The sequence below is a fragment of the Protopterus annectens genome, chromosome 13.part0 (genome assembly GCF_019279795.1).
Source record: "Protopterus annectens isolate FY-2018-M chromosome 13.part0, PAN1.0, whole genome shotgun sequence".
NCBI classification, from domain to species: domain Eukaryota; kingdom Metazoa; phylum Chordata; order Ceratodontiformes; family Protopteridae; genus Protopterus; species Protopterus annectens.
This window is the reverse complement of record NC_056747.1, coordinates 843,979,232-844,006,845: the sequence shown is the minus strand read 5'-3', so window position 1 is coordinate 844,006,845 and position 27,614 is coordinate 843,979,232. Positions and strand designations below refer to the sequence as shown.

General features: G+C 45.0%; 1 protein-coding gene across 1 annotated transcript in view; it reads left to right on the top strand.

Annotated features, from left to right (window-relative positions):
- GGNBP2 (gametogenetin binding protein 2) overlaps positions 1-27,614 on the top strand; it is a 677,078-nt gene that overhangs the window by 618,354 nt on the left and 31,110 nt on the right. The window contains exon 22 of the mRNA XM_044054566.1: positions 9,679-9,924. Coding sequence (XP_043910501.1) covers positions 9,679-9,924 — 246 coding nt within the window. The remainder of the gene's footprint in view (positions 1-9,678; positions 9,925-27,614) is intronic.

The window sequence follows — 27,614 nt, the reverse complement described above, 5'->3', positions numbered from 1 at the left end:
TGGAGTCTTTCCAGCTCTCTTCCATGAGGTTCATTGTGCATGCAGCTGAAGGGGTGACCAGGGCAGCCGTTTCAGGTGTTGCCATAAGGTGTCACACCTTTGAGTTTGCGGAGCCATTCAAGTCTTCCTGTGTCATTGCTCTCTTTGACAGATCTTTAGTTGGCCCCAAAGGCAAACTCCTAGCCAGGTGTGGGGAAGATAGAAAGACCATATCTGCAGTGGGCATATGTTTTCCTGCTCCCAAACAGTCCTAGTCTAGTAATCAGAGGAGTGGAAAGATGTGGTTAAGAAAATCCCGAGGGCCCTTTCAGAACATGTGATGGTGGCTCCCCTCAGGGCAGAGGGGGGAGCTCTGATGGAAAATGCCAACCCTGCTGCAGAGGTGGCCCAGTGTTCCAGAGATTGTGGACAGTCCTATCTGTGCTCCTGAAAGGGGTCCGATTGTTTACCTCTGGAAGCAGTCGGCGGAAGATTTTCAGTGCACTCAAGAGGAGTCTGGCGAAAAATGACTTCAGATGCTTAGTTGCAGAGCATCATTGCCAGAGGTTACCATATTCCCTTCACTCTTTTTCAGAGATCAAAACAAAACCTCCCTGATGTTCCACCAAATCAGAAGGATCAAGCAGCCTTAGAGAATCAAAAGCTGTTAGAAGAAGAGTCATCCAAAAAGTCCCAGTAGACCAGAAAGGATCCGGATTTTACTCTAGGTTCTTTTTGGTACCAAAAAAGACAGGGGACTTGAGACCAATATTAGATGTCAGCCTTCTGAGCAACTTTGTTCAGCAAGCAGAATTCCGGATGGTCAGAGTTCAGTCTATACTTCCCCTTGTAGAGGAAAGCTATTGGATTTGCTCTATAGACCTTCAGGACACGTACTACCACATAAAAATGGACAAACTTCAGAACATTCCTCCATTTTTGGCTAGGAGCCAGTCATTTTCTGTTCAGGGTTCTGCCCTTTGGCCTCACCGCAGCCCCCATGGTGTTTACCAAATGTTTAGCGACAGTAACAGCTCACTTGAGACTGCACAGGTTTCGCATGTTTCCTTATCTAGATGACAGGCTCATCACCGCTGTCACCAGGCATCTACGGCTTCAAGCAGCAGATTTCATCCTACATGTGTTACGCCCGTCTGGGCATTACCGTGAATCACTCAAAATCTTGGCCAAGTCCCACTCAGGATCTAGAGTTCATAGATGCTCATCTGAATACCATCTCTTGTGTAGATGTCCTTCAAGAATGCAACTGCAGTCATAACATATGGGTTGTCCTGCCTCAGGCAGCCCTCGGTCGGCCGGATTCCAAAGTCTGGGTCCGGCATCGGCTGGTGTCGCCTCTTCTCAGACGTCACAACGGCTGAAGTATAAAGGCATCGGGCGACGCCATCTTCTTCAGTCTTTCTTGCCACGCGGTGCCCGAAGCAGAAGCAGTTCGCAAGTGCCGGTCGATCAGCTCCTGTGTTTTCAGTACCGAAGTCATCTAAAGCTGGCACCCGTTGGGGAACATTTTTTCTTGCCTCAGCCGATGTCAGAACAAATTGAGAAAGTTAATAATTGTCTTGTGGTAAACAAATACCTCATAAGGACTTCCATTCTTATTGCCTCCCTTGCCTGGGCCCAGACCACGATGTCTCGGCCTGTGCTGTCTGTGCTTGCTTTAATAAGCGCACTCTCAGGCGCCGGGCAGAATTTGCCGAAGACTTTTTCGGCAAATCTTTCGCCTAGATCATGCCGTCGGAACAACCGACAACTCAATCTACCAAAAAACAAAAGGACCGGGACCGACATCGTCGGCCCGCGTCCTCCACCGATACTCCTCCTAAACCCTCCGCGAGTGCTTTGGTCCCTTCGGAAGCAGTAATTCAGCCGCTCCAGGCCGATGACACAGCGTTAACACGGCCTTCAGTCTCGGAGTCTACACCGGTGCCGGTTGTTGATTTTCTTCCAGAAACCGAAGTTCTGGATCTACCCGACACCATTCCTGTGGACAAGGTTACTCCTGCACGTGGGGCAGCTAGGCCTCCTGTATCCATGTCCATCAAGGCCTTTGCACGTGCTAAGGCCGCCAGCCAGGCCAAGGCCCATCCTAAACCTACTGCCCAGGCCCCTTCTTCTGATAAACAGATCATGTCTCTAGCTGCAGATCTTATTTCTCTTATCAGGGGGTCTCAGCCTCATCCAGACAGAGGTTCTCAGCCGCCTGCAGAAAAAAGGCCCAGAACTGAGCAGGCCGACAACCTCTCTTCAGATGAAGCCTCTGGGGATTCTGAGCATTCAGATACCCAAGAAGAATCCTTCCAGGCCTATGAGGACTCTGATGCTGAGGAATCAATTCCCTCTGCCTCTCCTCCAGAGGATTTTTCATTAGGTGAAGTCCTACACTCTGAGGGAGCATTTTAAATGGCAGGGTCAGGAATTCTCTGATTCCAGGAAAAGGCTACGTACCTTCCTCAAGCTACCCCAGCACAGACCTTTAGCTATCCCTCCAGTTATGGATGTCCTGGATGATGTTTTCTCCGACTCCAGTGCTAACCCTGATTCTCTCCCTCCTGCTCCTGTCAAGCCAGACAGATATTATAGGGTCCCTGACACCCACAAACATCTCTTTAAGGCCCATTCTGTGGATCTAGAAACTATTTCACAGGGCCCCAAGGGAGTGGCTACTTCCACAGCCAAGAATCCACTGCCAGCGGATAGGGAAGCTAGGTCCCTGGAGAGATGGGGTAAAAAAGTTTATAGCTCTACCACCCTGGCCATGAGGTTACTTAACTGCCTTTTTCATATGTTTCAGTACCAGGATTTTTTACTGGATGATTTACAGAAAAAGCTAGCCTCTCCTGAGCCTATTGATAGAAAGGCATTGCAGGATGTAGTACATGACACTCAGCAGGTTAGCAATAATTTTCTTCAGTGTGGTTATGATGCATTGGAGGCTTCATGTAGGGCAGCTATGACTGGGGCTGTTATACGTAGACATGCTTGGTTAAAAGAACAACCACTGCCAGACCATGTTAAAGTAAAGTTACTTGATGCACCTCTGGAAAAACAGAAGCTTTTTGGTGCTAATGCACAAGATGTGTTGAAGACCATTGAGGAAAATAAATCAGTACAGACAGTCAAAGATTTCCTCCAGGTTCAGCCACCCAGATTCAGCAGGAATTGGCCTTCAAAGAATTGGTCCTTTCCAGACTCTGACAAGTTTCAAAGGGGAAAAAACAGGCGTGCCCGAGGTAGAGGGCAATACCGAGGCTCCTACAGGGGCCGCCAATGGCAACCACCAAATCAAAGTGGCACAGGCAGCCCAGCTGCACCACAAGGACAACCACAATGACTTGACTTTCATACCGCCTACAAAGGCTCAAAGAGAAGCACCTTTGGGCGGAAAATTATCCTTATTCTCAAAAAACTGGCATATCTTAACCAAGGACAACTGGATTCTGGATTTAATAGACAAAGGTTACAGATTCCACTTCCATACTTTACCAATAAGACAAGGCATGCCAAACCTGCCACTCCATCAAAGGGCAGAGGCACTCATTCAAGTTTCAAAGCTGTTAAATATAAAAGCAATAGAAAAGGTCCCTCCACAGGAACAAGGCCAGGGATTTTATTCAAGACTGTTCCTTGTTCCAAGAAAGGAAAACAAATGGAGGCCTATACTGGACTTGTCTACTCTGAATACTTATCTCATTGTGCCAAAGTTCAAAATGCTGAAGTTGCAGCAACTCCTTCCCATGCTGGGCAAGGGGTCTTGGCTGGTCACTCTGGACCTCAAGGAGGCATACCTGCATGTCCCAATCAGACAAAGCTGCAGAAGATGCCTCAGATTTCTTGCAGGGACAGAGCATTATCAATTCTCAGCATTGCCGTTTGGCTTATCTACTGCGCCCAGAGTGTTCACGAAATGCCTGGCATCAGTAGTGGCACACTGCAGACTCCAGGGGATTCAGATATACCCTTACCTGGACGACTGCCTCATACAAGCAGACAACAAACAAACCTTGATAGCAAACTTGGACTATGTCATTCAATTACTACAGGCCTTGGGATACACAGTCAACATTCAGAAATCAAGACTTTGCCATCCCAACAGATTATTTTCCTAGGAGCCAAGCTGGACACAAAAACACAAATGGCTTATCTCACAGAGGAAAAACAGCAGTTACCAGAGTACTTCAAAGGCCTAGCAAAGCTCTCCCAGCTGACTGCAAGGAAAATCCTGCAGGCCCTGGGGTTCATGGCATCTTGCATTCTTCTGATACCTTTGGCAAGACTTCATATGAGAAAGCTGCAATGGTACTTAAAAAGCTTATGGTCCCAACACAGCCAAAGCCTAGAGGACGTAATCCCACTCATTCCATGTCTGCGAAGAGAATTTTTGTGGTGGGCTCAAACAAGTCAGTTAAACAAAGGCATGTCTTTCAACAAACCTCAAGCAGGCCAAATTATTACAACAGATGCCTCAGACCATGGATGGGGGGGGGGGGGGGTGCGGTGCACATGGAGGGCAGATGCATTCAAGGTCAATGGACACCAAGGGAAAGGCATCTGCACATAAACCAAAAAGAGATGTTGGCAGTGATACATGCAATCGAGACTTTCGAAAAATCACTTCAACAAGGACATTTGCTAATAAGGACAGACAACACCACTGTTGTGGTATATAAACAAGCAGGGAGGCACTCATTCTTATCCCCTCTGCAGACTAACAATGATTCTCTGGGAAAAATCCCTAAGTCTGAAGATACATTTGCAATCCCAGTTTGTGCCAGGCAAGGACAATGTACTGGCGGACAAGCTGAGCAGAAATTTCTTGGATCCACACGAATGGATGCTGCATCCTCACATTTTCTCACAAATAACAAGGACATGGGGAAGACCGGACATAGATCTCTTTGCTTCTCACATGAATCACCACCTGGAAAAGTTCTTTACAAGGATCCACCATCCTCTAGCCTGGAAGACGGATGCTCTCTCCTTCAGCTGGAATTCCCTAACAATTTATGCATTCCCTCCTCTACCACTGCTGACCAAGGTGATACTGAAGATCAAAGCAGAACAACCAACAGGCTTTTTGATAGCTCCAGACTGGCCAAGGCAGCACTGGTACCCATTGCTGTTGAGCATAACTCGGACCAAACCGTGGCCTCTGCCCCTATGGCCTCTGCTTCTAACACAACACAATTACAGGACTGTTCATCAAAACCTGAAAACATTGCATCTGACAGCCTGGAGGTTACCATAACTCCTTCCGATATTTCTCTTTCCAAACAAGTTCAAGAGATCTTACTGGAAGCACGCAGACCTTCCACCAGAAAAACCTATTCAGCCAAGTGGAAGAGATTCATCATCTGGAATGCTAACAGGGGTCATGATGCAACAGTATTGAGTATACCTCAGATATTGGAATACTTGGCAGAAATGTTTCATACTGGTCTCTCATATTCTTCCATAAAGATTCATGCCTCAGCAATCTCAGCAAAATACAATTGTGATCCACCTGTGTTTTCACATCCTTTGCCAAGACAGTTCCTAAGAGGGATAAAGAATATCAAACCTCCCAGGAAACCGCCAGTACCTGCATGGGACCTCAATTTCGTCTTGGAAAAATTAACTCTTCCTCCCTTTGAACCAGCAGCAACTTCAGAAATGCAATTTCTCTCATGGAAAACGGTTTTCCTATTGGCAGTCACATCAGCAAGAAGAGTCTCGGAGATACAGGCACTCATGGCAGTACCTCCTTTTCTCATTTTTCATCAGGACAGAGTCTCTCTAAGAACCAATCCTTCATTCATGCCAAAAGTAATTTCCAGGGCGTCTCTAAATCAAGCCATTCACCTGCCTACTTTCTTCCCCAATCCTCAAAACGGGGGAAGCACTGCTACATTCTTTGGACATGCACAGGCAACTACGCTACTACTTGGACAGAACTAAGGCCACCAGAAAGTCTGACCAACTGCTTGTAGCCTATGCTACGGGAGTACTAGGAAAAGCAATCTCCAAACAAACAATTTCCAAATGGATTGGACGCTGCATCAGATTCTGCTATTTTTTTCATGGAAAAGGTGTGCCAGCCAATATTAGGCCACACTCCACCAGAGCTATAGCCACATCCACAGCTTTCCTAAGAGGAATGGCTACAAAGGACATTCTAGAGGCTGCTACATGGAGCTCCGTGCATACATTTACCTAGCACTACAACCTGCCTTTATACTCCAGATCCCGAGCAGGCTTTGCTTCGGCAGTCCTGCAGGGCATTTTAGCTACACCATCACTTTCTTAGTTCCAACCACCCCCAGCTTGGCTATGGTATTCAACCCATATGTTATGACTGCAGTTGCATTCTTGAAGGACATAGTACAGTTTTGTACCTACCATAAATGTAGATGTCCGATAGATATGCAACTGCAGTCGGATTTTCCCACCCTCCTACCCCTCTGCATCCTTCTTTATGGGTCCACTACCCCTATTCCTATTAGCTGGGGGTATCTCCTATGGTGTATCTGTTTATTACTGTTGTGCATGTCTGGAATTGTTTATCCATTCACCAAATTTAGCCTTCCTAGGAGAGCACCTGGCATCTGGGGCAAGAAACACTGAAGAAGATGGCGTCGGCCGATGCCTTTATACTCCAGCCGTTGTGACATCGGATAGGAGGCGACACCAGCCGATGCCAGACCCAGACTTTGGAATCCGGCCGACCGAGGGCTGCCTGATGCAGGACAACCCATATGTTATGACTGCAGTTGCATATCTATCGGACATCTACATTTATGGTAGGTACAAAACTGTACTTTTCTCTTACTCTTCACAGGCTACAGAAGATAAAATCCCATGTACAGGCCATTTTTTCCAGTGACAAGGCTGCTGCACGTTTAGTCCTTTGATCTTTGGGGTATGTGGCAGCAATCATTACCTTAGTTCCAGTAGCAAGATTTCACATGTTGCTGCTACAATTAGTTCCATTAGCAAGATTTCACATGTTGCTGCTACAGTGGCTTCTAGCATCCCAATGCTCTATCCTAACCCATTCAGTGACCCAATTCTTATCACCAGTCGTTTCGAGAAAGACTTATCCTGGTGGATGGAGTCTGAGGAAATTATTTTAGCCCATTCCTTTGTCCCTCCTTAACCCAAGGCCATAGTGACCACAGGTGCCTCCCAGATTGGGGGGGGGGGGGCATTATCTAGGAAGAACAGTCCAAGACACTTGGTCCTCGATAGAGGCCAGCCTGCATATCGGTGTTCTGGAATTGAGGGCAGTGCTTTTAGTGTTGCAAGCCTTTCAGTCTGTCCTCCCACTAGGAACGATTGCAATTCATTCAGACAGCATGTCTGTGTTCTGGTACATCAGTCACTAGGGCAGAACCAAATCTTATCCCTTGTGTCGAGAAGCTCTGAGTGTGGCAATGGGCAGTATCCTCCAACCGCTTTCTTATAGCAATGCACATCTCAGGGAGCTCTGATAGCGGACAGACTGAGCAGTTGCACGGTCTTGCCTCACAAGTGGTCCCTCAATTCCAGAGTTTCAAAGATTTTTTATCGTCGGGGCTAGCCTTGCTGCGAGCTGTTCACATCACTGCAAAACAAGTGCCGCAGCTATTTTGCCCTAATACCACTCAGGGGTAGTCCCCAAGTGACTCTCTCCTTCATGAATGGCCCTCTGCTCTACTCTATGCCTTCCCCCATTCCCTTGGATTCGTATCTTCTTGAAAAAAGCCAGCAGGTTGAAAAGCAAAGTCATCCTCATTGTGCCCTTCTGGCCCCGACAAGTCTGGTTCCCCTTTCTGTGGCCTCCTGTAATTCACCATCCATGGGTTCTGGACCCAGTTCCGGACCTTCTGTCTCGTCTGCAGAGACTGGTGCACCCCAGTCTTCAGAACTTCAAGCCTACAGCTTGGCTCCTCAAATTCTTCTGCCTGGCGAATATCGGAATTGATCTTCCCCAGTCCAAAGAATTCTACTGGCTTCCCGTAGACTTTCCACCAAGAAACTGTATCTAAGCAAGTGGAAAAGATTTTCTATTTGGGCATACAGTAATGGTCTTAACCCTTTTTTCCTACATCAGTTGAAAAAGTTTGAGTTTTTAGTTGTACTTTTTGGTCAAGGAGCTTCTGCTTCCACTATTAAGGTCCAACTAGCTGCTATTTCAAAGACCACTCACTAATTTCTCATAGATTATGTAAAGTATTTATGAAAGGGGCTTTGGGGTTGAAACCTTCATGTAAAGACCCTCTAGCTCCTTGGGATCTGACCTTGGTTTTGCAGTCTTTGGTGCTTCCTCCCTTTGAACCAGCAGCTACATGTCACTTAGTGTTTTGTTTTTTTCTTTCCTGATACCCATTACTTCTGCCAAAATAATAATTTCTGAGATAAGCATTATCTTCAAAACCCCCCATATTTGTTTTTTCATAAGGATAGGGTTTCTCTAAGAACCAAACCCATCTTTTCTCCCTAAGGTGGTCTCAGAAACTAATATTAATGAAACCATTGACTTGCTCTTTCTTTTCAGATTTTTCCAGCAAAGGTGAATATTACATTTGCTGGATGTTCACAGGCAGTTACGTTTGTACCTCAGCAGAACTAAAGAATCTAGAAAATTGGTTCGGTTATTTGCATCTTTCTCCAGTCTATCTCTGGGAAAATCTGTTTCAAATGTTACAGACTATATTACTTTTATATACAGTGAAAAGAATCTCACGTTACCAGCGCTAGTTGAGAAACTCATTCCACTAGATCAGTAGCCACATCTGTTTTCCATTCCAAGGCATCCATTGGTGAAATGTGCACAACAGCAACCTGGGCTATTCCACATACTTTTATCACTCATTGCAAATTGGATCTGGTCTCCAGGGAAGGAGCATCCTTTGGCTCTATGGTTCTCAGGAATATCCTTCCCAAAGGCCACCCAGAATCTAATGTAGCTGGGGACTCTGTCCCAAAGGTAAAGGATAAATGAAGATAACACAGATGGAACATTATGTCGAGTACATAACTTTTTTCTCATCGGTGCCAGGAGCTCTCCATTCTTATACAGTACCACTATTAGCAAATACACAAACCGATGATTGATGCCAGCAGTAGATAAGTGTCTCCTACAAACGATACTTCAGAGGTCACCAATTCCCACCTGAGAAATTGAGGATCCTCTCAGTGCTCCATCTCCTAATCAAACTTGTATGTTCAGGAGATACCGTCACGCCCAGGACCACATCAGTTTCGTTGTCAGACAACCTAATCAACTATCATAGCAACAGAGACCTTAAAATTTCTTGCATTAATGAATGCTGTTTGAACAACCATGCCTCAAGATGGTCCATTTATTGTTGTCATAAAGTCCTCATATTCTGGCTATATTAGATATCTGGTTGAAGGATGATGCTTTCCTCTCTAAAGCCCCCATGTTGTATAAAAGTAGAGCTTGCTGACAAGATTGAGCTTTAATCTTGCAGAACAAAAAGTAAAGCTTCTTTTTTCCTTGTGTTGTAGTCATAAGATTTTTTTTTGTTTCTTTTTGTTTTCGTATGCGTTACTTAAAAATCAGTTTTGCTCTGCAAAATGTATGAAGTGATCATTCTTCTAGTTACAGCACAATTGACAGTTATTCTCCGTTGTATGTTTTTCTAGTACATTGTAATGGAAGAAATTCCCACACAGTATCATTTTGTTTTTTAACAGAGCTGCAAAGTGCGCTGTATTACAGACCCAAGCAAGAGGGAAACATTAAGTAATTCTGTGCATAGAAATTTACACCACGATAAAACCAAAGAAATAAATATTGAATCTTGTAGTAAAGTAGAAGAATGCAGTCAGCATTCGTCCTGGTCAGAGCATAGGAAAAAAGCATCTCACTTTCCAGGACCTTCAGAAGCTGAGCTTCTCTCTTCAGATGGAAATGCTGCCAAAAGTTTAATGGAGCTTCTTGTAAGTATACATGTTTTATGTACTGATCTGTAATGCGTATTTGCATTGTGTATTGCATTTTAAGGGTTGTGGCAGTACGTGAATACTTGTGTTTCTACCTAGAGTAGAGCAGGAGTGAAATGTTGGCAATATTAGTTTGCCATAGCTTATTTAGGAAATTATAATAAACGTGTTGTAGTCTAAAGTTGGCAGAGGGCAGACATGGGCTTTTGCCATTCTGAGCATGATGGTTAAGGATGGGTGATGATTGTTCCGGAGAATGAGAGAAACCATATTTGTCCGTCTTGTACACTGAGTCGTCTTTTTGCAGAGTTGGAAACTATAGTGAAGGTGGGAGAGCATTAGTGATTAGTAAAGATTTTTTTTTTATGCATGATCAAGTAGCAACAGGGCTATAACCCAAGCATTAACTTTATTAGAATAGTATTCATTGCCATTTAGCAAATTTGATTAAGCGATTTTATTTCTAATGGTATTGTTGCAGTGTAGGTACTGTCAGATTTTCATTGAAATGCTTTAGTTTGCTGCATTTGTTTTATTTTCCGTCTTGTGTGGCTCTGTAAAAGTAGAGGTTTGGCAGAGCAGTAAATGTGTGAAATAATTTGCAAGTGTGTTCCTTTTTATGTAACAGTTTGTCATGCAATTATTCATGAGTTGTATTTTTTCTGTTTGTATCCTGAAGAGGCAGTTTTTTCTCATACTATATTGCCTGCTCTTAGTCTGCTGCACGTTTGAAAGGTAATGGTTAGATAATTTTTAATAAAATCCATTATAGTGCTTTTTATTTTCTGTATGTGATCATATTGTGCAGTATGTAACAGCTTGCTTATTGCACAGTGAATAAGGATGTACATTTTCATTGTTCTCATTTCTGAACATTTTGCTGTATGTCAGAAGAATGTTTAGGTTGTTCAGCATTTGACCATTGAAGTGCAGGTGATAGCCAGTGCTTGTACACCTGCAGTTGTGTGTTCTGCAGAGTGCCTTGCATTTCAGCCCGTTGAACCAGGTGTAAGCATTAAGAGACTGTTTGATGCGCTCTGTATAAGCCATCATCAGGTTGCATTGCTATGTTTCAATTCCTTTTCAGCATGTTTTTGTTTATATGTAAATGTAGGCATGCAGTAAATTGTGTGCAGTACAGTCCTTTTTCTAGTGATACTTGAAAGTTTGATCTGATCTGTTTGACAGAGGAAATGTGTAGTTTTATCCTTTTCCGATATGTAGCTCGGTTTATCATTTGGCTTGCCCAAGAGCCCTGCTTAAAAAGGGGTGGTTGGTCCAGTTCAGCTGCTCATTTGGCATTTGTGTTTAGTACTGTGTATGAGACTGAGAAGTAGCAGTTGGAATGTACTAAAATGTAATGTATTTGTGTGTTGGAACTGTAGGAAAGACTTTGTTCAGGACACCTTTTGTTTGGGGGTTGAGTTTGCCCCATTGGTTGGAAGTAGAATATCATTCCTTATTGTAAGCATTAAAGCTGACAAATTCTGGTATAGATAGTCAGCATTTTTAACGGATGTTCTTCGTGTTTCACTGTTGCAGTCATCACCTGTGGGATATCCCTACTGTGGTAGCCCTCGGCCGGCCCGAATACGAGAGTCAATGTTTTTCTGCGTTGGCTGCTGTCACTTGCTGCCTGATGCCAGGTTGTCAGTGCTATAATGGAAGGCAACCAACGCCATTGCATCATTGCTGTGGAGCCCGTAGCAGAAGCAGTTCGCAAGTGTGCTGGTCGGTTGCTACCAGAGTTGGAATTACAGCTGAAAATGTCTAAAGCGAAGTACCCCGTTAGGGATCCTTTTTTCTTGCACTAACTGATGTCTGAAAAAGTTAACAATTGTCTCGCCTGTGGAAAGCAAATACCACACCGAGACTTCCATTCATACTGCGTCACTTGTTTAGGCCCAGATCACGACATCCCCCATTGCCAGTTCTGTGCCCTCTTTAACGTGAGAACCATTCGTCGTAGAGCTCTTATTGGAGCCAGGTATTTTCGTCCTCTGTCTTTGCATTTCACAATGGCATCAGTCAACCAACAATCCGTAGACATTCCAGAAAAACTTAAGGATAAAGATGGAGACAGACCACATAAGGCTAAGCCTTCCGACGACTCTACCGCTAAGCACGTCATCAGTTCTCCGAAATTCATTGAGGCGTTTTTGCAGCACCTGATGCCCGATTCATCACCTTGACAGGCCTCCACAGAGACCCTTTCCGGAGTCCGGTATGCAGCAGAAATATTCTTCTTACAAACTTTTGGTTGTCTCTGCCTTGGTTGGGTCTGGAGACTCAATGCAAGTACTGGCTTCCTAGGATTTTTTTTGCACTATCTAATCTGGACAAAAAGACGTCTTTGACTACCGGTTCTCTCAGACCAGTGGATACTCTAAGGCCTAGAGGCAAGGCCACTCCTAGGAAAACTACCTCTAGCTACCATTTTTCTCCTGCTCCACCACCCCAAGCTCAAATGCTTAAAATGGCAGAGGATCTTATCACCCTTATCAGGGGTAGTCAGGCCATAACTTCTAAAAGGAAGAGACATTTCTCCTGAAATACTGACAGAACAGGATTCTGAGGAGTCTGATTATTCAGATTTTGAAGAGGAACAGCAGCCTCTCTGACTGCTTATGAGGAGTCGGATGAAGAGGAATTTATTCCTTCTACCTCCCACCAGAAGATCTTTCCTTTGGGGAAACCTTTCACACCCTCCGGGAGCATTTCCACTGGGAATCCCAGGACTTCCCTCCGTCTAAGAAAAGACTAAGTTTTTAGACCTGCCCCAGCACAGACCCTTGGCCATCCCTCCAATCGTAGAGGTGGTTGATGATGGCTTTCATGAATCCATCTATACTCCAGATGCCCTCCCACCTACTCCCAGAAAACCTGACCAGTATTAGAGTACCAGATTCTCACAAATATCTGTACAGAAATCCTGCTGCAGACCCTGAGGTCATTACACAGGGACCAAAAGGAGCTAAGGCTAGTTCTGCAAAGAATCCTATTCCTTCTGACAAGGACTCCAGAGCTCTGGACAGATGGGGTAAAAAAGTATACACCTCTGCAACCTTAGCTGTCAGAGCACTCAACTGTCCGTTCCACGTGTTAAAATATTAACAACACATTTTGGAACTATTAAAACAAAAAATTTCAACCTTTCCTGACTGTGCCAATTCAAGAGTTTAGCAGATTTACTGCACTCTACTTGTTGAACTGGCTAAGCACTCATTACACTATAGATAGGACTCCCTACAAGCCTCAAGCAGGGCAGCAGTGTTAGGATCTGTCATTGGGAGACATGCATGGTTGAAGGAACAACATCTCCCTGATCATGTCAAATCTAAATTATTTGATGTACCCTTGGGTAAGGACCACTTGTTTGGAGTAAAAGCCGAAGAGGTGCTTAAAAAGATGGAAGATGAAGCAAAATCTATATCAACAGTAAAAGATTTCCTTCAGGTACAACCTCCTAGGTTCAGCAGTAATCTTCCCTCAAAACACTGGTCCTTTCCTGCACCTAGCAGATGGGCACAAGGTAAGCCCTGCAGGGACAGACCACCCAGACTCCTATTCCAGGGACAGCAGAGAACCAAACAGTGGACCACTTCCACTCCAAAATCAAGGAGTTCTAAGCCATCCCTCTATGGCTAAAACTCTCAGTGACTCCCTCTGCCCTCTTTTCAATCACCAAAAACTAGGAGGAAGGCTCTCCCTCTGCAAAGAAAGTTGTCTTTCTGTAACACAGGACCAATGGGTCTTAAAGATCATTTTTCAGGGATACAAATTCTCCTTCAACAAACTTTCCAATTCCAAGAGGGTACCCAGACTTTCCTCCAAATTAGTGGGCAGAGGCATTGAAACAAGTCCAAACTCTCATATCCCAAGGGGCAGTAGAACCTGTCCCCTCAGATCAAACGGGCAAAAGCTTTTATTCCAGACTATTCCTTGTTCCCAGAAAAGGAGGGTACTTGGCACCCCATCCTGGATCTATCCGTTCTGAACACCTCCCTGGTGGTCCCCAAATTCAGAATGTTAACTTTGAAGCAGATGCTACCTATGCTGACAAAACGTGCCTGGTTAGTTACCCTAGATCTAAAAGATGCTTGCCTCCACATCCCCATAAGGGAATCCTGCAGGAAATTCCTTTGCTTCAGAGCAGGCTCACAACACTTTCAGTTCTCTGTGCTACCCTTTGGCTTATCTACTGCTCCCAGGATATTTACCAAATGCTTAGCCCTAGCCGTAGCCTTTTGCAGACGGAAAAATATACACATTTACCCTTATTTGGACAACTGCCTCATTCAGGCAGATTGCAAAGAAAAGCTCCTCAAAGACCTTTTTTGTCAAAACCCTCCTACCCTCTGTAGGGTACACCATCAATGAGAGGAAATCAAGGCAAACACCCTCCAGGAAGGTCATTTTCTTGGGAGCACTGCTGGACACAGCATCCCAAATGGCCTTCCTGTTCACAAAAAAGCAGAGCTTCCTGCCCCTTTGTTTTACCCAACTGGCTTCCAGAAGTCATCTTACTGCGAGGAAGTTCCTGCACACGTTGGGGTACATGGCGTCTTGCATCCTTCTAATTCCTCGGGTCAGGCTTCAAATGAGAAAACATCAATGGTACCTAAAGAACCTTTGATGTCAGCAATGTCAACCTCTAGAGATCTCTCTACCTCTGATTCCCTGTATAAGGGCCAACTTTCCCTGGTGGGCAGGGGCCTGTGCTCAGAGCAGGGGTCTTTTCACCCTCCGCCCATCTGGACAGACTATTACCAGCAATGCCTCAGATATAGCTTGGGGCGCTCACCTAGAAGGCAGGTGCACTCAAGGTCTTTGGGATGCCCAGCACATTCCCTTACACATCAACCAGAAGGAGATGATGGCAGTACAAAAGGCTCTAACGTCCTTCAAACCCCATCTCAAGCCACGGGTTCTCCTTATCAAAACAAATAACACCACAGTAATGTGGTACATCAACAAACAGGGAGGGACCCAATCTTACCTTCTGTGCAGGCTAGCCATGAACCTGTGGCTGACTGCCTCTTCTATGGGAACTACACCTGATAGCATAATACCTACCAGGGATCAACAGCACCCTGGCAGACCACTTAAGCAGAAACTTACTGGACCCCCATGAATGGCAGCTCCACAGAAAAATCTTTTTGCAAATCACTTAGGTGTGGGGGACTCCAGAGGTGGATCTTTTTGCTTCACATCTCAACCATCAGCAGAAAAAATTCTGCACCGGGAAGTATCACCACCTAGCGTAGAGGGTGGATGCCTTGACTTTCCCCTGGAACACCCTCTCTGTGTACGCATTCCCTCCTCTGCCTCTTAATCCCAAGGTACTGATCAAAATAAGGGAGGAGCAACCAAAGGCCATCCTCATTGCTCCAGATTTGCCCAGACACCATTGGTACCCCGTACTGCGCAGCCTGACCTTACAGCCTGCCAGGCAGCTTCCCCTGTTCTCAGACATCTTAACTCAGGTGTGGGGGAATGCTGCACCCAGACTTGCAGACTCTCAAATTATCAGCATGGCTAATGCTCTAAAGGCAAATAAGGGGCTCCCTGCTAAACAAACCGGTTCTAGACATTATCACAGAGGTCAGAAGGCCCAGCACCAGAAAATCTTACACAGGAAATTGGAAAAGATTCTGCTGCTGGAGCTAGCCCATAGGGGGCAATACCTCACAACCTTCCATCCCTCATTCTGGACTATCTAGCGAAGCTACTTAATAGTGGCCTGTCCTTCTCCTCTATTAAAATCCACGCCTCAGTCATTTCAGCTCATTTTGATGCAGAACAGCCCCTGTTCTCCCATCCTGTAACAATTTCTCAGAGGGGCTTCCAATATCAGACCTCCCAGAAGGCCACCCACTCCATCCTGGGACTTGAATTATGTTTTGGAAAAACTAACTGTACTTCCCTTTGAACCTGCTGCTTTAGCAGAACTAAGATACCTCTCCTGGAAGACTGCTTTTCTCCTAGCTATCACCTCAGCCAGAAGGGTTTCAGAACTTCAGGCACTGATGGCCATTGAACCCTTCATCATCATCTATGCAGACCGGGTCTCCCTGAGGACTAATCCCTCCTTTATGCTCAAGGTGGTATCTAATGTAACTCTCAACCATGCCATACATCTACCCACCTTCTTTCCCAACTCTCAAAACAAAGGGGAAAGAATTCTGCACTCACTAGACATGCACAGACAGCTCAGATACTATCTGGACCTTATTAAACCCTTTAGGAAAACAGACCAACTACTTGTCAGCTTTGCCCCAGTGGCAGAGGGGAAACCTGTTTCCAAACAAACCGTTTCCAAATGAATGTCACACTGTATCCATTTCTGCTATAGATTGCATAGGAACCCCCCCCCCCCCTCCAGTCTCTTCAAAACCATCCCACTAGGGCAGCCTCCACTTCCACAGCATTCCTCGGAGGAGTTCCCACCAGGGACATCCTGGAAGCTGCCACCTGGACTTCTGTCTATACCTTTACCAAGCATTGCCACCTATCTCAATTTTCTAAGGCTAGGGCAGCGTTTCCCTCTACGGTTCTGCAGGGCATGCTGATTAATTCCTAGGTCTTAGTAATCCTACCACCCCTCTCCTCAGCTTTGGAAAGTGGACTGCAACAGTGAAACACAAAGAACATAGTACAGATGTTCTTCGTGTTTCACTGTTGCAGTCATTACATTTGGGTTATCTGCCTGCAGGTAGCCCTCTGCCGGCCTGAATACCAGAGTCGTGGATTACTGCGTCAGATGCAGTCTCCTCTTCCATGAGATCAGGTCGTCAGGGGTATCAAACATGCAGCCGACTCCATTACATCAGTCTTTCTTGCCACGCGGTGCCCAAAGTAGAAACCGTTCGCAAGTGCCGGTCGCCCGACTCCTGAAATTTTCGTTTTCGCGTTTCAGAGCCGAAGTCTTCAAAAAAAGGTAAGTACCCCGTTGGGGATCCTTTTTCTTGCTCTTAACCACTGTCACTATAAGTTGACAATTGTCTTACCTGTGGAAAGCAAATACCTCATAAAGATTTTAATTCGTGCTGCATTCCTTGCTTAGGCCCAGACCACAACGTCCCTCGCTGTCGGTTTTGTGCCTTATTCAACCCCCGAACTATTCGTCGTCGGTCTATTTTTGCAGTAGATTATTTTGGTACTCTGTATAACTATCCAGAAATGGCTTTGGTAAGCCATCCGACTACCGATATTCCAAAAAAGTAAGGATAAAGACAGCGACAGACCACATAGGTCCAAAACTGTCGACACTTCTGTTAAGCTAGTCGCCAGTTCGCCGGTACTTGGGCGATTTCGCAGCCCCTGTTACCTGCTACTTCATATTCGCAGGCCTCTACTGATGCCCATTCAGAGTCTGGTATGCCGCGCGATGCTTCTTCGACTATGGAACCTGCGGATGTCTCTACCTTGGATGGGTCTCAAGCCGCTGTGCAGGCACTGGCTTCTGAGGGTGTATTCAGGCCAACAGATTTGCATTTTTAAACCTACGCCATCTTCTTCATCCAGGCCTAAAACCCGACCCACGCCTAGAAAACCAACATCCAAACCACATGGTCAGGCCCATATGTCTAAAAAATAAATGTTAGAATGGCTGAAGACTCTATTACTTTAATTAGGGGAAGCCAGGCTTCCCCCTCTGAGAGACCTAGAACTGATCTTCCTTCTGATTCTTCTGATCAGGATTCTGATATTTCTGTTTCTTCTGATTACCAGGATTTGCCCTTATCTACCTAGAGGATTCTGATGCAGAGTATTCCATTCCCTCTGCTTCCCCTCCAGAAGATTTTTCTTTTGGTGAAACCTTGCACACTGTTAGAGAGCATTTACTCTGGGAAAGCCAGGATTACTCTGACTCCAAAAAAGAGGCTTAGGGGAATTCTTACTCCTTCCTCAACACAGGCCTTTAGCTATTCCTCCTGTTCTGGACATTGTAGATGATGCCTTCTTGGAATCTAGCCTGTCCCCACCTCCAGCTCCCAGGAAACCTGGCAGGTATTAGAGTACCTGACTCTCACAAGTTCTTCTTCAAGAATCCTACTGCAGATCCAGAGACCATTTCCCAAGGACCAAAGGGCATTAAGGCTACTGCTGCCAACAATCCTACCTCTTCTGTTAGAGATTCTAGGGCCTTGGACAGATGGGGTAAGAAGGTATGCACTTCTGCTACTTTGGCCATTAGGGCTTTAAATTGCCACTTTCATATGTTAAAGTACCAGCAGCATATTATAGGACTACTTAAACAGAAAATGATGATTCCTGACTGTGCTGAACACAAAAGAATTACAGTATTTAATGCATTCTGCTGAACTAGTTGGTTAAACATACTTTGCAGTGTGGTTTTGACTCTTTAGAAGCATCTTGCAGGGCTGCTGTCACTGGGTCTGTACTTGGAAGGCATGCTTGGCTTAAGGAGCAAAACTGCCAGATCATGTTAAAGCTAAATTACTGGATACTCCCTTAAACCAAGACCGCCTGTTTGGCAACAAAGCAGAAATCCTCAAAAAGGTGGAGGAAAAAGCTAAATCTATACAAACTGTTAAAGATTTCCTGCAAGTACAGCCTCCCAGATTTAGTATGTATTGGCCTTCAAAGAATTGGTCCTTCCTTTCCAGTCTCTTCCAGGCCTTCAGTCCAAACCCAGGAACAGCAGACCACCTAGGTTAGTCTCAGGCCACGCACAGGCCTAAACAGTGGGGGACTCCCACTTCCAAAGCAGGAAGTAGTATGACACCCCCCCCCCCCCAAATGAAAAAATGTCACAATGACTTAACCTTAACCCTTCCAAGCCCTGCTCTACTGCCTGCTCCCTTAGGAGAAAAGTTCGCCCTGCATGCAAAAAGCTTGGAACTCATTACCCAGGACAGATGGGTTTTAAATATAGTTTTCCAAGGATACAGATTCCATTTCCACACCCTACCAACCCCAAACGGTTGGCCAGACCTACCCCCAAATCAGTGGGCAGAGGCTCAACAGCAGGTTCTCTCTCTTCTAAATATCAGGGCTATTCAACCTGTCCCTTCATAAGAAAGGGGACAAAGTTTTTATTCAAGACTTTCTGATACCCAGAAAAGACCGATCCTGGTGTCCTATCGTGGACCTCTCTATTCTAAACACCTTTGTGGTAATCCCAAAATTCAAAATGCTAACACTTCAACAGCTGCTTCCTATGCTAGGCAAAGATGCCTGGTTGGCAACCTTAGACATAAAGGAAGCTTACCTGCACATTCCAGTAAGGGAATTTTGCAGGAAATACCTACCCTTCAGGGCAGGCTCCATGCACTATCAGTTCTCTGCACTTCCCTTTGGCTTATGTTCTGCGCCTGCGGTATTCAAAAAATGTCTAGCGCCAGCCATTGCATTTTGCAGGCAGAGAAATATTCAGATATACCTATACCTGGACGATTGTCCGATTCAGGCAGAAAGCCAGGACTTGCTGTTAAAACATCTGGCATTCGTAAAGAAACTTCTCCTCTGCCTCTCCTCTTGAAGGTTCTGCTAAAGATCAAGCAGGACAAACCAAGGACAATACTGATTGCACCAGACTGGCCTCGCCAGCACTGGTACCCCCTCTTGTGCAGTATGATACTGCTGGATCCATGGCACCTACCTCAGACACCTTCCCTGCTGTCCCAGCAGGCGGGCCAGATTCTGCACCCTCAGCTTCAAACCCTGAACCTTGAAGCCTGGCTAATTCCTTGAGCTCTGCAATAGCATCCCTCGGTAAGCAGGTGCTAGATGTCATTCTGGAAGCAAGGAGACCTAGTACTAGAAAATCCTATGCTGAAAAGTAGAAAAGATACTGTTCCTGGAGCCAGACTTGGGGGGTGGGCACTGCGGTGCCCAGCTTACCTCATATTCTGCAGTACTTAACAGATATGCTCCACAAGGGCCTATCCTTCTCGTCATTTAAAATTCATGCCTCTGCCATTTCTGCACATTATAATACTGAACCACCCCTCTTCTCTCACCCCCTGTTGAAGCAATTCCTCATAGGGGCTAAAAAATTCTGGTACTTCTTCCAAAGTGCTGGATCACTCGATGCTTACGGACCCTGTCATCATCGAGAGTTCCCTTTCTAGGTCATCTAGGAGATTGGAACCGGCTTATAGGAGCCACTCTCCTTCTCAGGATCGTAGAGCAATGGGATCCAAGGTAGGATCTCCAGCTAGGTCTGGCCACTTGTCTGCCTCATCCAGATCCTCCAGAAGCCTCCTCCCCTTGGATATGGACAGGATGATGACTTTCCTCAGGGCTGAAATAGAGTTGAGCTTACTGCCTTCCCTGGTTCAGGTGGCCAGAGGACCTTCCCCATCTGCAGGACTCCACTCTTTTCTTCCAATCTGTCCGGTTTGGTAACATCAGGACCTGGGTATTCCAAGTGAGATGGCAATGATGTCAGTTATTCACCCTTTCTCTATGCCATCAGGTCCCTGGCTGGCTCTGTTTTGCTGCCCTTTGAGCAGGATGCACCTCATCTCCGAGCAGTTGGTACAGATTCCCTGGGGGTGGGTTTGGGTCTGGAGTTTTTGGACCGTTACCTTCCTTTGGGGGCTTCAGCACTGGACAGCACGGGGCTGATGTTGGAAGGCGTTGGTGCTGTCAGGGTCCCTTCTCCCTCCCTAGGTGGCTCCTGTCTCTGGGGAAGAGTGGGGAGCTTCGTCCAGCCTGTCGTCCTTCCGGGCAATAGAGAGAACCTTCTTCAGCTTGGCAGTCACTTCTCCTTCTCTAGATCCTCCCCAGCCTCTGTCAGGTTTAGGAGCCAAGGCCTCATCATCCCGGTAGTCGGACAAGCTCTTTGTGGCCTTCTCTCAACACGGAAAGGGCCTGGTAGTTTTCCAAAGTGACTATTTCCAAATGGATTGCTAGTTGAGTTTCCCACATTTATTACAGTAGGCATGTGGAGCTACCCAGTCCAATTAAAGCCCACAGACTTTCCTTGGATGATTTGTGCTGCTGCTACTTGATCTAGTTTTCATACTTTTGTTTCACACTACAAATTGGACTTGGTGTCTAGGAACAGAGCTTCCTTTGGTTCCTCCATGCTCCAACATATTCTTCCATGAAGCCACCAAGGACCCATTTGTGATGAGTAATGATGCGGATAGCATCAGATATTGAGTTATGTACTTGCCATAACTTGGAATCTGTGCTATCCAGTGTCATTCATCACATTCCCGCCCTCCTCCACCTTTCAGTCTAGGGGTTTTGGTGACGCTGGATTGGCTTAGATTTGAAATGGTCTGACTCCTTGCACAGCCTGTTCTGCATTTCCACTTGTTTGCTAAACTTGATCTGAGGGATTAGAAGGCAGCATGGGATTATGGGAAGGGGAAGAGCTTGAGCTCTGGATCTGTCTGACAGTTGCTGTCTCAGATCCAAGACTCATTCGTGATGAATAATGACACTGGATAGCACGGATACCAAGTTAAAGTAAGTACAGAATTCTTTTTAATGCATAGCTCCAGATATGTTCTTGGCAACTGGTTTTACTGACTTATTTCAATCATGTACACGTTTCAAAAAGAAGCTCAAGCTTCATCTCATGACACACTGGCTATGTTCCTGTACTATCCCTAACTGCTGTTTCTTCTCACTAATAACCACCTGCCTCAACTAGCCTTCCCTACGAGATCTGCTTATTATGTATCTTTGCCTGAATTCTTCATATGTACACCTATATCTCATCATTGTTTACTGCTCTGGCCATGCTTAACATTGCAAAAAAAGAAAAACAAAAACTGTTTTCCCCTAGTCTATACAAGTCAGCTCTAATCAATACTATTTTCTGTTTTGTTTTTAGTGTGCAACTTATTGGTACTTCTTCCTTGATTGTATTTTGCATGTGTTCTTCTGTATACTTTTTCAAGTTTGTACTTAATATGGGTTTTTATTGTATAATGTTTTATTGTATATTGCTTGTTGTGTTGCACATGGAGCTTTTCTCCCCGGGCCTCTACTGAAAATGGACATGTATCCAGCTAGACTAGCCCGGTCAACCAATGTAAAATAAAATAAATAAATAAATGGTTACATTAGGATGTTCAATATAATCTGTCAAGTCTGGGATCTTAAACTCTGTGGTATGAATGTTTTGCTATTTAAATTATGTATAGCATCAAGATGTATATATAAATAAAAAAAAAAAAAAAAAAAAAAAAAACATTTTCAGTAAGCGCCATAAGATGTTTTACATCCACCTAAGCTGCCATTGACTCAAGCAGATGGGACCTCTGGCACGGAGCACACCACCCCCTTATGTTGCACTGCAACTTGAAAAATTAATCTTTATTCCTGATTTGATAGTGAAACCCACTGCTTTCTAATCTTCCAACACCAAAGCTGTGTGTGCTGTTTGGCTACTGGCAGTGCAGAATGTTAAGATCTGAACTGGAAGCAGTTGATTTTATTGTAAATTATGAGAAAAATCTGTCATACTTTAAGTGCTTAAAGGACTTAAGCAGTTAACTCTGCTGAAAAGTGCTTATTTCTGCATTTGCTTTTATAATTGATAGCACAGATCCCATGTATCACCTTTCAAAACAGTAATGCCTTTTTATGTGAAAACGCTTTTGTTATCCTGCTGGGCATTCATTGTAAGCATTTGTACTGCACTTTATATGCTTTTACCTCTACAAGTTTCATCCTACATTGAACTACTTGTTAGTACTAATGGCTGCAGTTTTTCTACTTTGTTTCATGTACAACTACTTTATTGCTGTCTTTTTAAAAAACAATTGTTTTGTAGACCAGTGATCTGATGTCAGTTTATTTCCGTCCTTGACCGAGTTCAGATCCAAGGCGTTTGATCTGACATGGCTGCTGTAAATGCTTGTGGCAACCCAGAACTCTCTAGCGTCTCCCATACCCAAAATGCATCCTCCCCATTACCTCAGATTTCATTTGTCGCTGTTAAGTGAAAGATGTGGTTGTTTAATTCTCAAGTTATGTGGTATAGATAAGTATCTGTATTTCTTCTACTGTAACCTTTTTTAAAATTTTCTCTATTGTACTAGTATACTCCAGATACCATTGTTAGTATCTTTTTTCCCTGTTTTTCTCCCTTATCCTTCTACGTTTATGATAGTCTTACCATCTTTGTAGGTAGTCCCTTTTTCCCTTTTGTTTAAAAAAAAAAAAAAAAGTAGCTTTTGCCTTCAGTTTTGTTACTGCCTTTTGTTGGTGGTGATGCAGTTTCTTCTGTGTAGCTTCTATAGCAGTTTCTTTTTCAACCATACACACAGCACCATCCAGCGTAACAGCCAGCAGCAACGAAAAGTCAAATCACTGCTGAAATATCATTTACACAAGTGGCTGTTTGGACTTTGTGTGTGTATATACTTTCTTTTTCAGCCATGTTGAGAAAGGACAACTGCGGGTTTTAAGTGTGGGAAGTGTGAACAAAAGATTTCCTTTTCTGGCTCATAGACACTGTGTCTACTGCCTTGGCCCCAAGAGCTCACCCCCCGAGCATTAATGGAATGCAAGAACAAATTAATCTTGAAGGGGCTTTTGCCATCTTCCTTTGGCAATGCCATCTCTGGAGAGTCATTGAAAAAGTTGTATCACTCATTTCTGAGCTCCTCTTCTCTTTCCTCTGAGAAAACTTCAAAAAGCCCACCTTTGGATCCAACGGTTTCCTTTGATCCATCCAAGAAAGAAAATTATTGGCTTCGACCCCCTCGGCTCAGACTAAAAAAAAAAAATCTGTGTTCGGATCGGACTGTTTCTTCGGAACTGAAGTCTCTGAAAACTAAAGATTCATTGGATCCAAAGATGTCAGATCCTCCGAGAGTACTGGACATACTTTCTAGGACAAGGTACTCCCCATCTGTGGACTCTGTCCTGTCGAGAGTGCCTTCTCCTTTTCTTTGTAAACCAAATTCTCCTTCCAGGCAGTCCTCTCACTCTTCTAGGAGTCTCACTGTAGAAGATGTGGAGAGGGTAGTGAAGGACAAGGAATCAGGAAACCCACCTATTAGACCCGGGTTCTTATCACTGTCTGGGGAGGTCAGCCTTTCGAACTTTGAAGAGAGCCCTGTCAGCTTCCATAACCCAGGGAGGTTCTACCACATTGGATCCCGTATCTTCCCATGCTCTGTATCAAGAGTCTGTGTTGACTCTCCCACAGGAACAGGCGGTACCAAAACCTCAGGACACCAAATTGGGTATGTATTTCTACCTCTTCTGATACTTCCCCAGATTAATCCAGTGAGAAAGTCCATCAGTAGAGGGCATGTAAGAGGAAGCATCTGGATTCTCCTACATCTGTCATCAAAAACATATATTTTTGAGGAGGGCAAAGGGTCCCCATGGTCACCTCTTACGGACGCCTCGTTTGGAGACATCCTCTCAATCCTAAAACAGAGAGGTAGCTGGAAGCCCAGCTGTCCTTCAGAGGCATCTATGCTCCTGGAGACATTATTGGCCCATCTACGTCTAAGGTGATTCTGCTTGCCGATGTACTCTAATTGGTCTCGTGGCAGGCATGGAAAGAGCCTGACACTATTGAGCCCATACCACGAAAGCCTGATAAAATTATGATCCTTTCGGAAGACTAGCAGCTCTGGTCCAAGGTACCCCCTTGATGCCATGGTTGTAGCAGTGGCCACCAGAAAGGAACTAGCCAACAAAAGTTCCTCTGTCAACCCCACTTCCACCCCCAACAAGGAGTCGTGGGAAATGGATAGGTTTGGGAAGCGTGTCTACACTTCAGGGACCTTCATCTTGAGGTCCCTGAACTACTAGACACGTTTCATCAGATTACAAAGCTATCTGATAAAGAAACACTTGATACCCTTGCAGGCACCGTGTCTGAGGAGGTGAAGGATTCAGTCACCTCACAGCTGGCGACCCTACAGTCTCTATATCAAACTCATCCAAGAGGCTTCTTTCCAGTGTGGCAGAAGGAACCTCAAGGGCAGTGGGTTCAGGTGTAGCCATCAGGAGACCCTCGTGGATGTGCTTGTGTGACGACGTGGAGCCTTTCAAGTCTACATTCATTAATGCTTCTTTTGACATGTCTCTCTGGCCATTGTCCAGGTGTGAGAAGGATGGAAAGACACTCTTGTCGTGGGCTTGTGTTTTTCCCTCCTCCAAAGATCCTTCTCAAGGAGTCATCGGGGGGGGGGGGGTGTAAACATGTGGTTCAAAAATCAGTAGGATTTTTCCAGGACACATGTGGAGGGTCTTGCCCCAAAGGCAGAGGGTGGAACTCAATTGGTAGACGCTGCCCTCGTGGCATAGAAGGCCTGCAACACTGACTGCACAGAGAACCATTCTTTGGCAAACCTTCCAGCAGTCTTGAACGGAGGCCCGATTGTTCCTCTCTGGAGGCAGTCGAGGGTCATTTGTCCCTGAACCAGAAAACCTGGCTAGAAATAAAAGGTACGTGGGTGAAGAGGATCACATTCAGAGGATATACAATTTTTTTCTCTCCGTCCTCCATTTTCCAGAAAAATCCCTGATGTTACACCCATTCAGAGGGATAAAGCAGCCATTCAAAATCAAAACCTGCTAAAAGTCATCCAAGAGGCCCCCCCCCCCCCCAAGCCAGAAAAGATCCGGAACTTTCTCAAGATTCTTTTTAGTGTCAAAGAAAACAGGGGACTAGAGACCAATTTTGGATTTCAGCACCCTAAACAGATTTGTTCAAAAGGCAGTTTCAGATGGTCACAGTTCAGTCCATTCTTCCGTGTTTGGAAAAGGGCGACTGGATGTGCTCCAGTAGATCTCCGGGATGCATACTGTCACAAAAATAAACAGGCAGTCTAGGGAGATTCTTGTACTTCCGACTAGGAGCCAGTCACTGTCCGTTCAGACCACTGCCCTTTGGTCTCACCACAGCCCCCAGGGTGTTCAACAAATGTATGGCAGTGGTAGCAGTAAAGATTCCATCTGTTTCCATATTTAGATAACTGGCTCATTACCACTCCGACCCAGGTGTCATCTCATCATGGCAAGAGAAATCATTCACACTTGCACAAGATTAGGAATAACCATAAATTTCGAGAAGTCAAATCTAGAGCCGACTCATATTCCTAGAATTGATAGGAGTGCTATTCGACACAAGATCAACAATAGCCTCTCTTCCCAGAGTTCAAACGTTAAGGTCACAAGTCAACAAGATATTTTGCAGTACCTCTATCTCGGCTCACCTAGTTTTACAAGCTCTAGGATCAATGGCGACAGCGATAACACTTGTTCCACTAGGCAGGTTTCACGTGAGGATTCTCCAGTGAATGTTGGCATCTCAGTGGTAGATTAAACTACTTTTTGTCTGCTGCAATAAGAATTGCCAACTCGTGCAAGAAAAGTCTGATGTGGTGGATTCAGTCGGATCAGTTGCTACAGGGTTGTTTATTTGTCCTCTAGCACCCCAAGGCCATGTATAAAGTTGTAAGAGTACGTCTTTCTTTACTGCTTGCCAACAAGATCTGAGATAATGGAGGATGAATTGTGGGTAAGGGAGACGCATGAGAGGTTTGGGTTGCCACGAGCTGTACAGTGGCTGAGTTAGATCTGACACTTCAGATCCGAACCAATCAGTCAAGGAGAAATAAAAATAGATAACGTAGATCTTTTTCTTTACTGGTTTTAAAGAAATGTTATTCTATAAATGCATTAGAATTTATTTTTGGTGTCTTTATTATACATATGTGCTGCACGTTGACCTGGGTTGTGGTGAAAAGGGGTGTAGGCCCAAACCACCTACCCATTCAACAACAACAAAATTAAAACTCTTATTACCACCTGGCTAATTTCAAGTTACTGTAATCAAATTACTAACTTTTGCCAGCCTGGGGCTTGTTCATTGTGTTAGATTTTTTGTTTTGTTTTTGAAACGTAGACACTGTAGTGCTGTGAAATTTCAGATTTCATGCTGTCGTGATGCATCCATTGGTTGGGCACTGCTAAAAACTGGTAGTTGTAATAAGACAAGGTAATTGAAGCCTTTTAGAGACAGGTCAGTAGTTGAGGTACTATAGATAAAAAGAAAATTGTCGAGATGCTGTTTTACTGCAGAGTACAGCTCTGCTTATATATTGCACTTAATACAATTGCTAGATTCAGTGCTGGCTGTTCTTTCGGCTTTTCCCAGTTAGGGGTCGCCACAGCGGAACTCTGGTCTGCTAATGATTGGCAGTAGATTTTTATGGTGACGAGGTGCCAGCCCGACGCCCAACCTTCAACGAAGGCACGCCCATTCACGCATGTCTTTTGAACGCCACTCGACTGCAAGGAGGACATGCAGACTCCACATAGAAGGCGTTACAGCCGAGAATCGAATGGGAGAACCTCTTGCTGTGAGGCCACAATGCTACCGCTGCACCACTGCAGCTTTCAGATTCAGTGCTGACTGTAATGCTCCTAAACAATGTTTAGCAGATACTGTTGTAGGCTGCACTGTGCATGGCTCAACATTACCAGTCACTTCACCACACTATAAGACTTGAAGGAATTTGTGAAGAATTTGCTTTCTCATTGTTTGCTGCATTGTATATGGCCAGATGTTCTTGTTTCACTGTTGCAGTCATCGCACTTGGGTTATCCTGCCAGGGGAAGCCCTCAATTGGCCCGAATACCAGAGGCTTAGTATTTCTGTATTTGTTGCTGACGCTTCGTCAGGTCGTCAGTGGTATAAAATCAGGCAGCCGATGCCATTACAT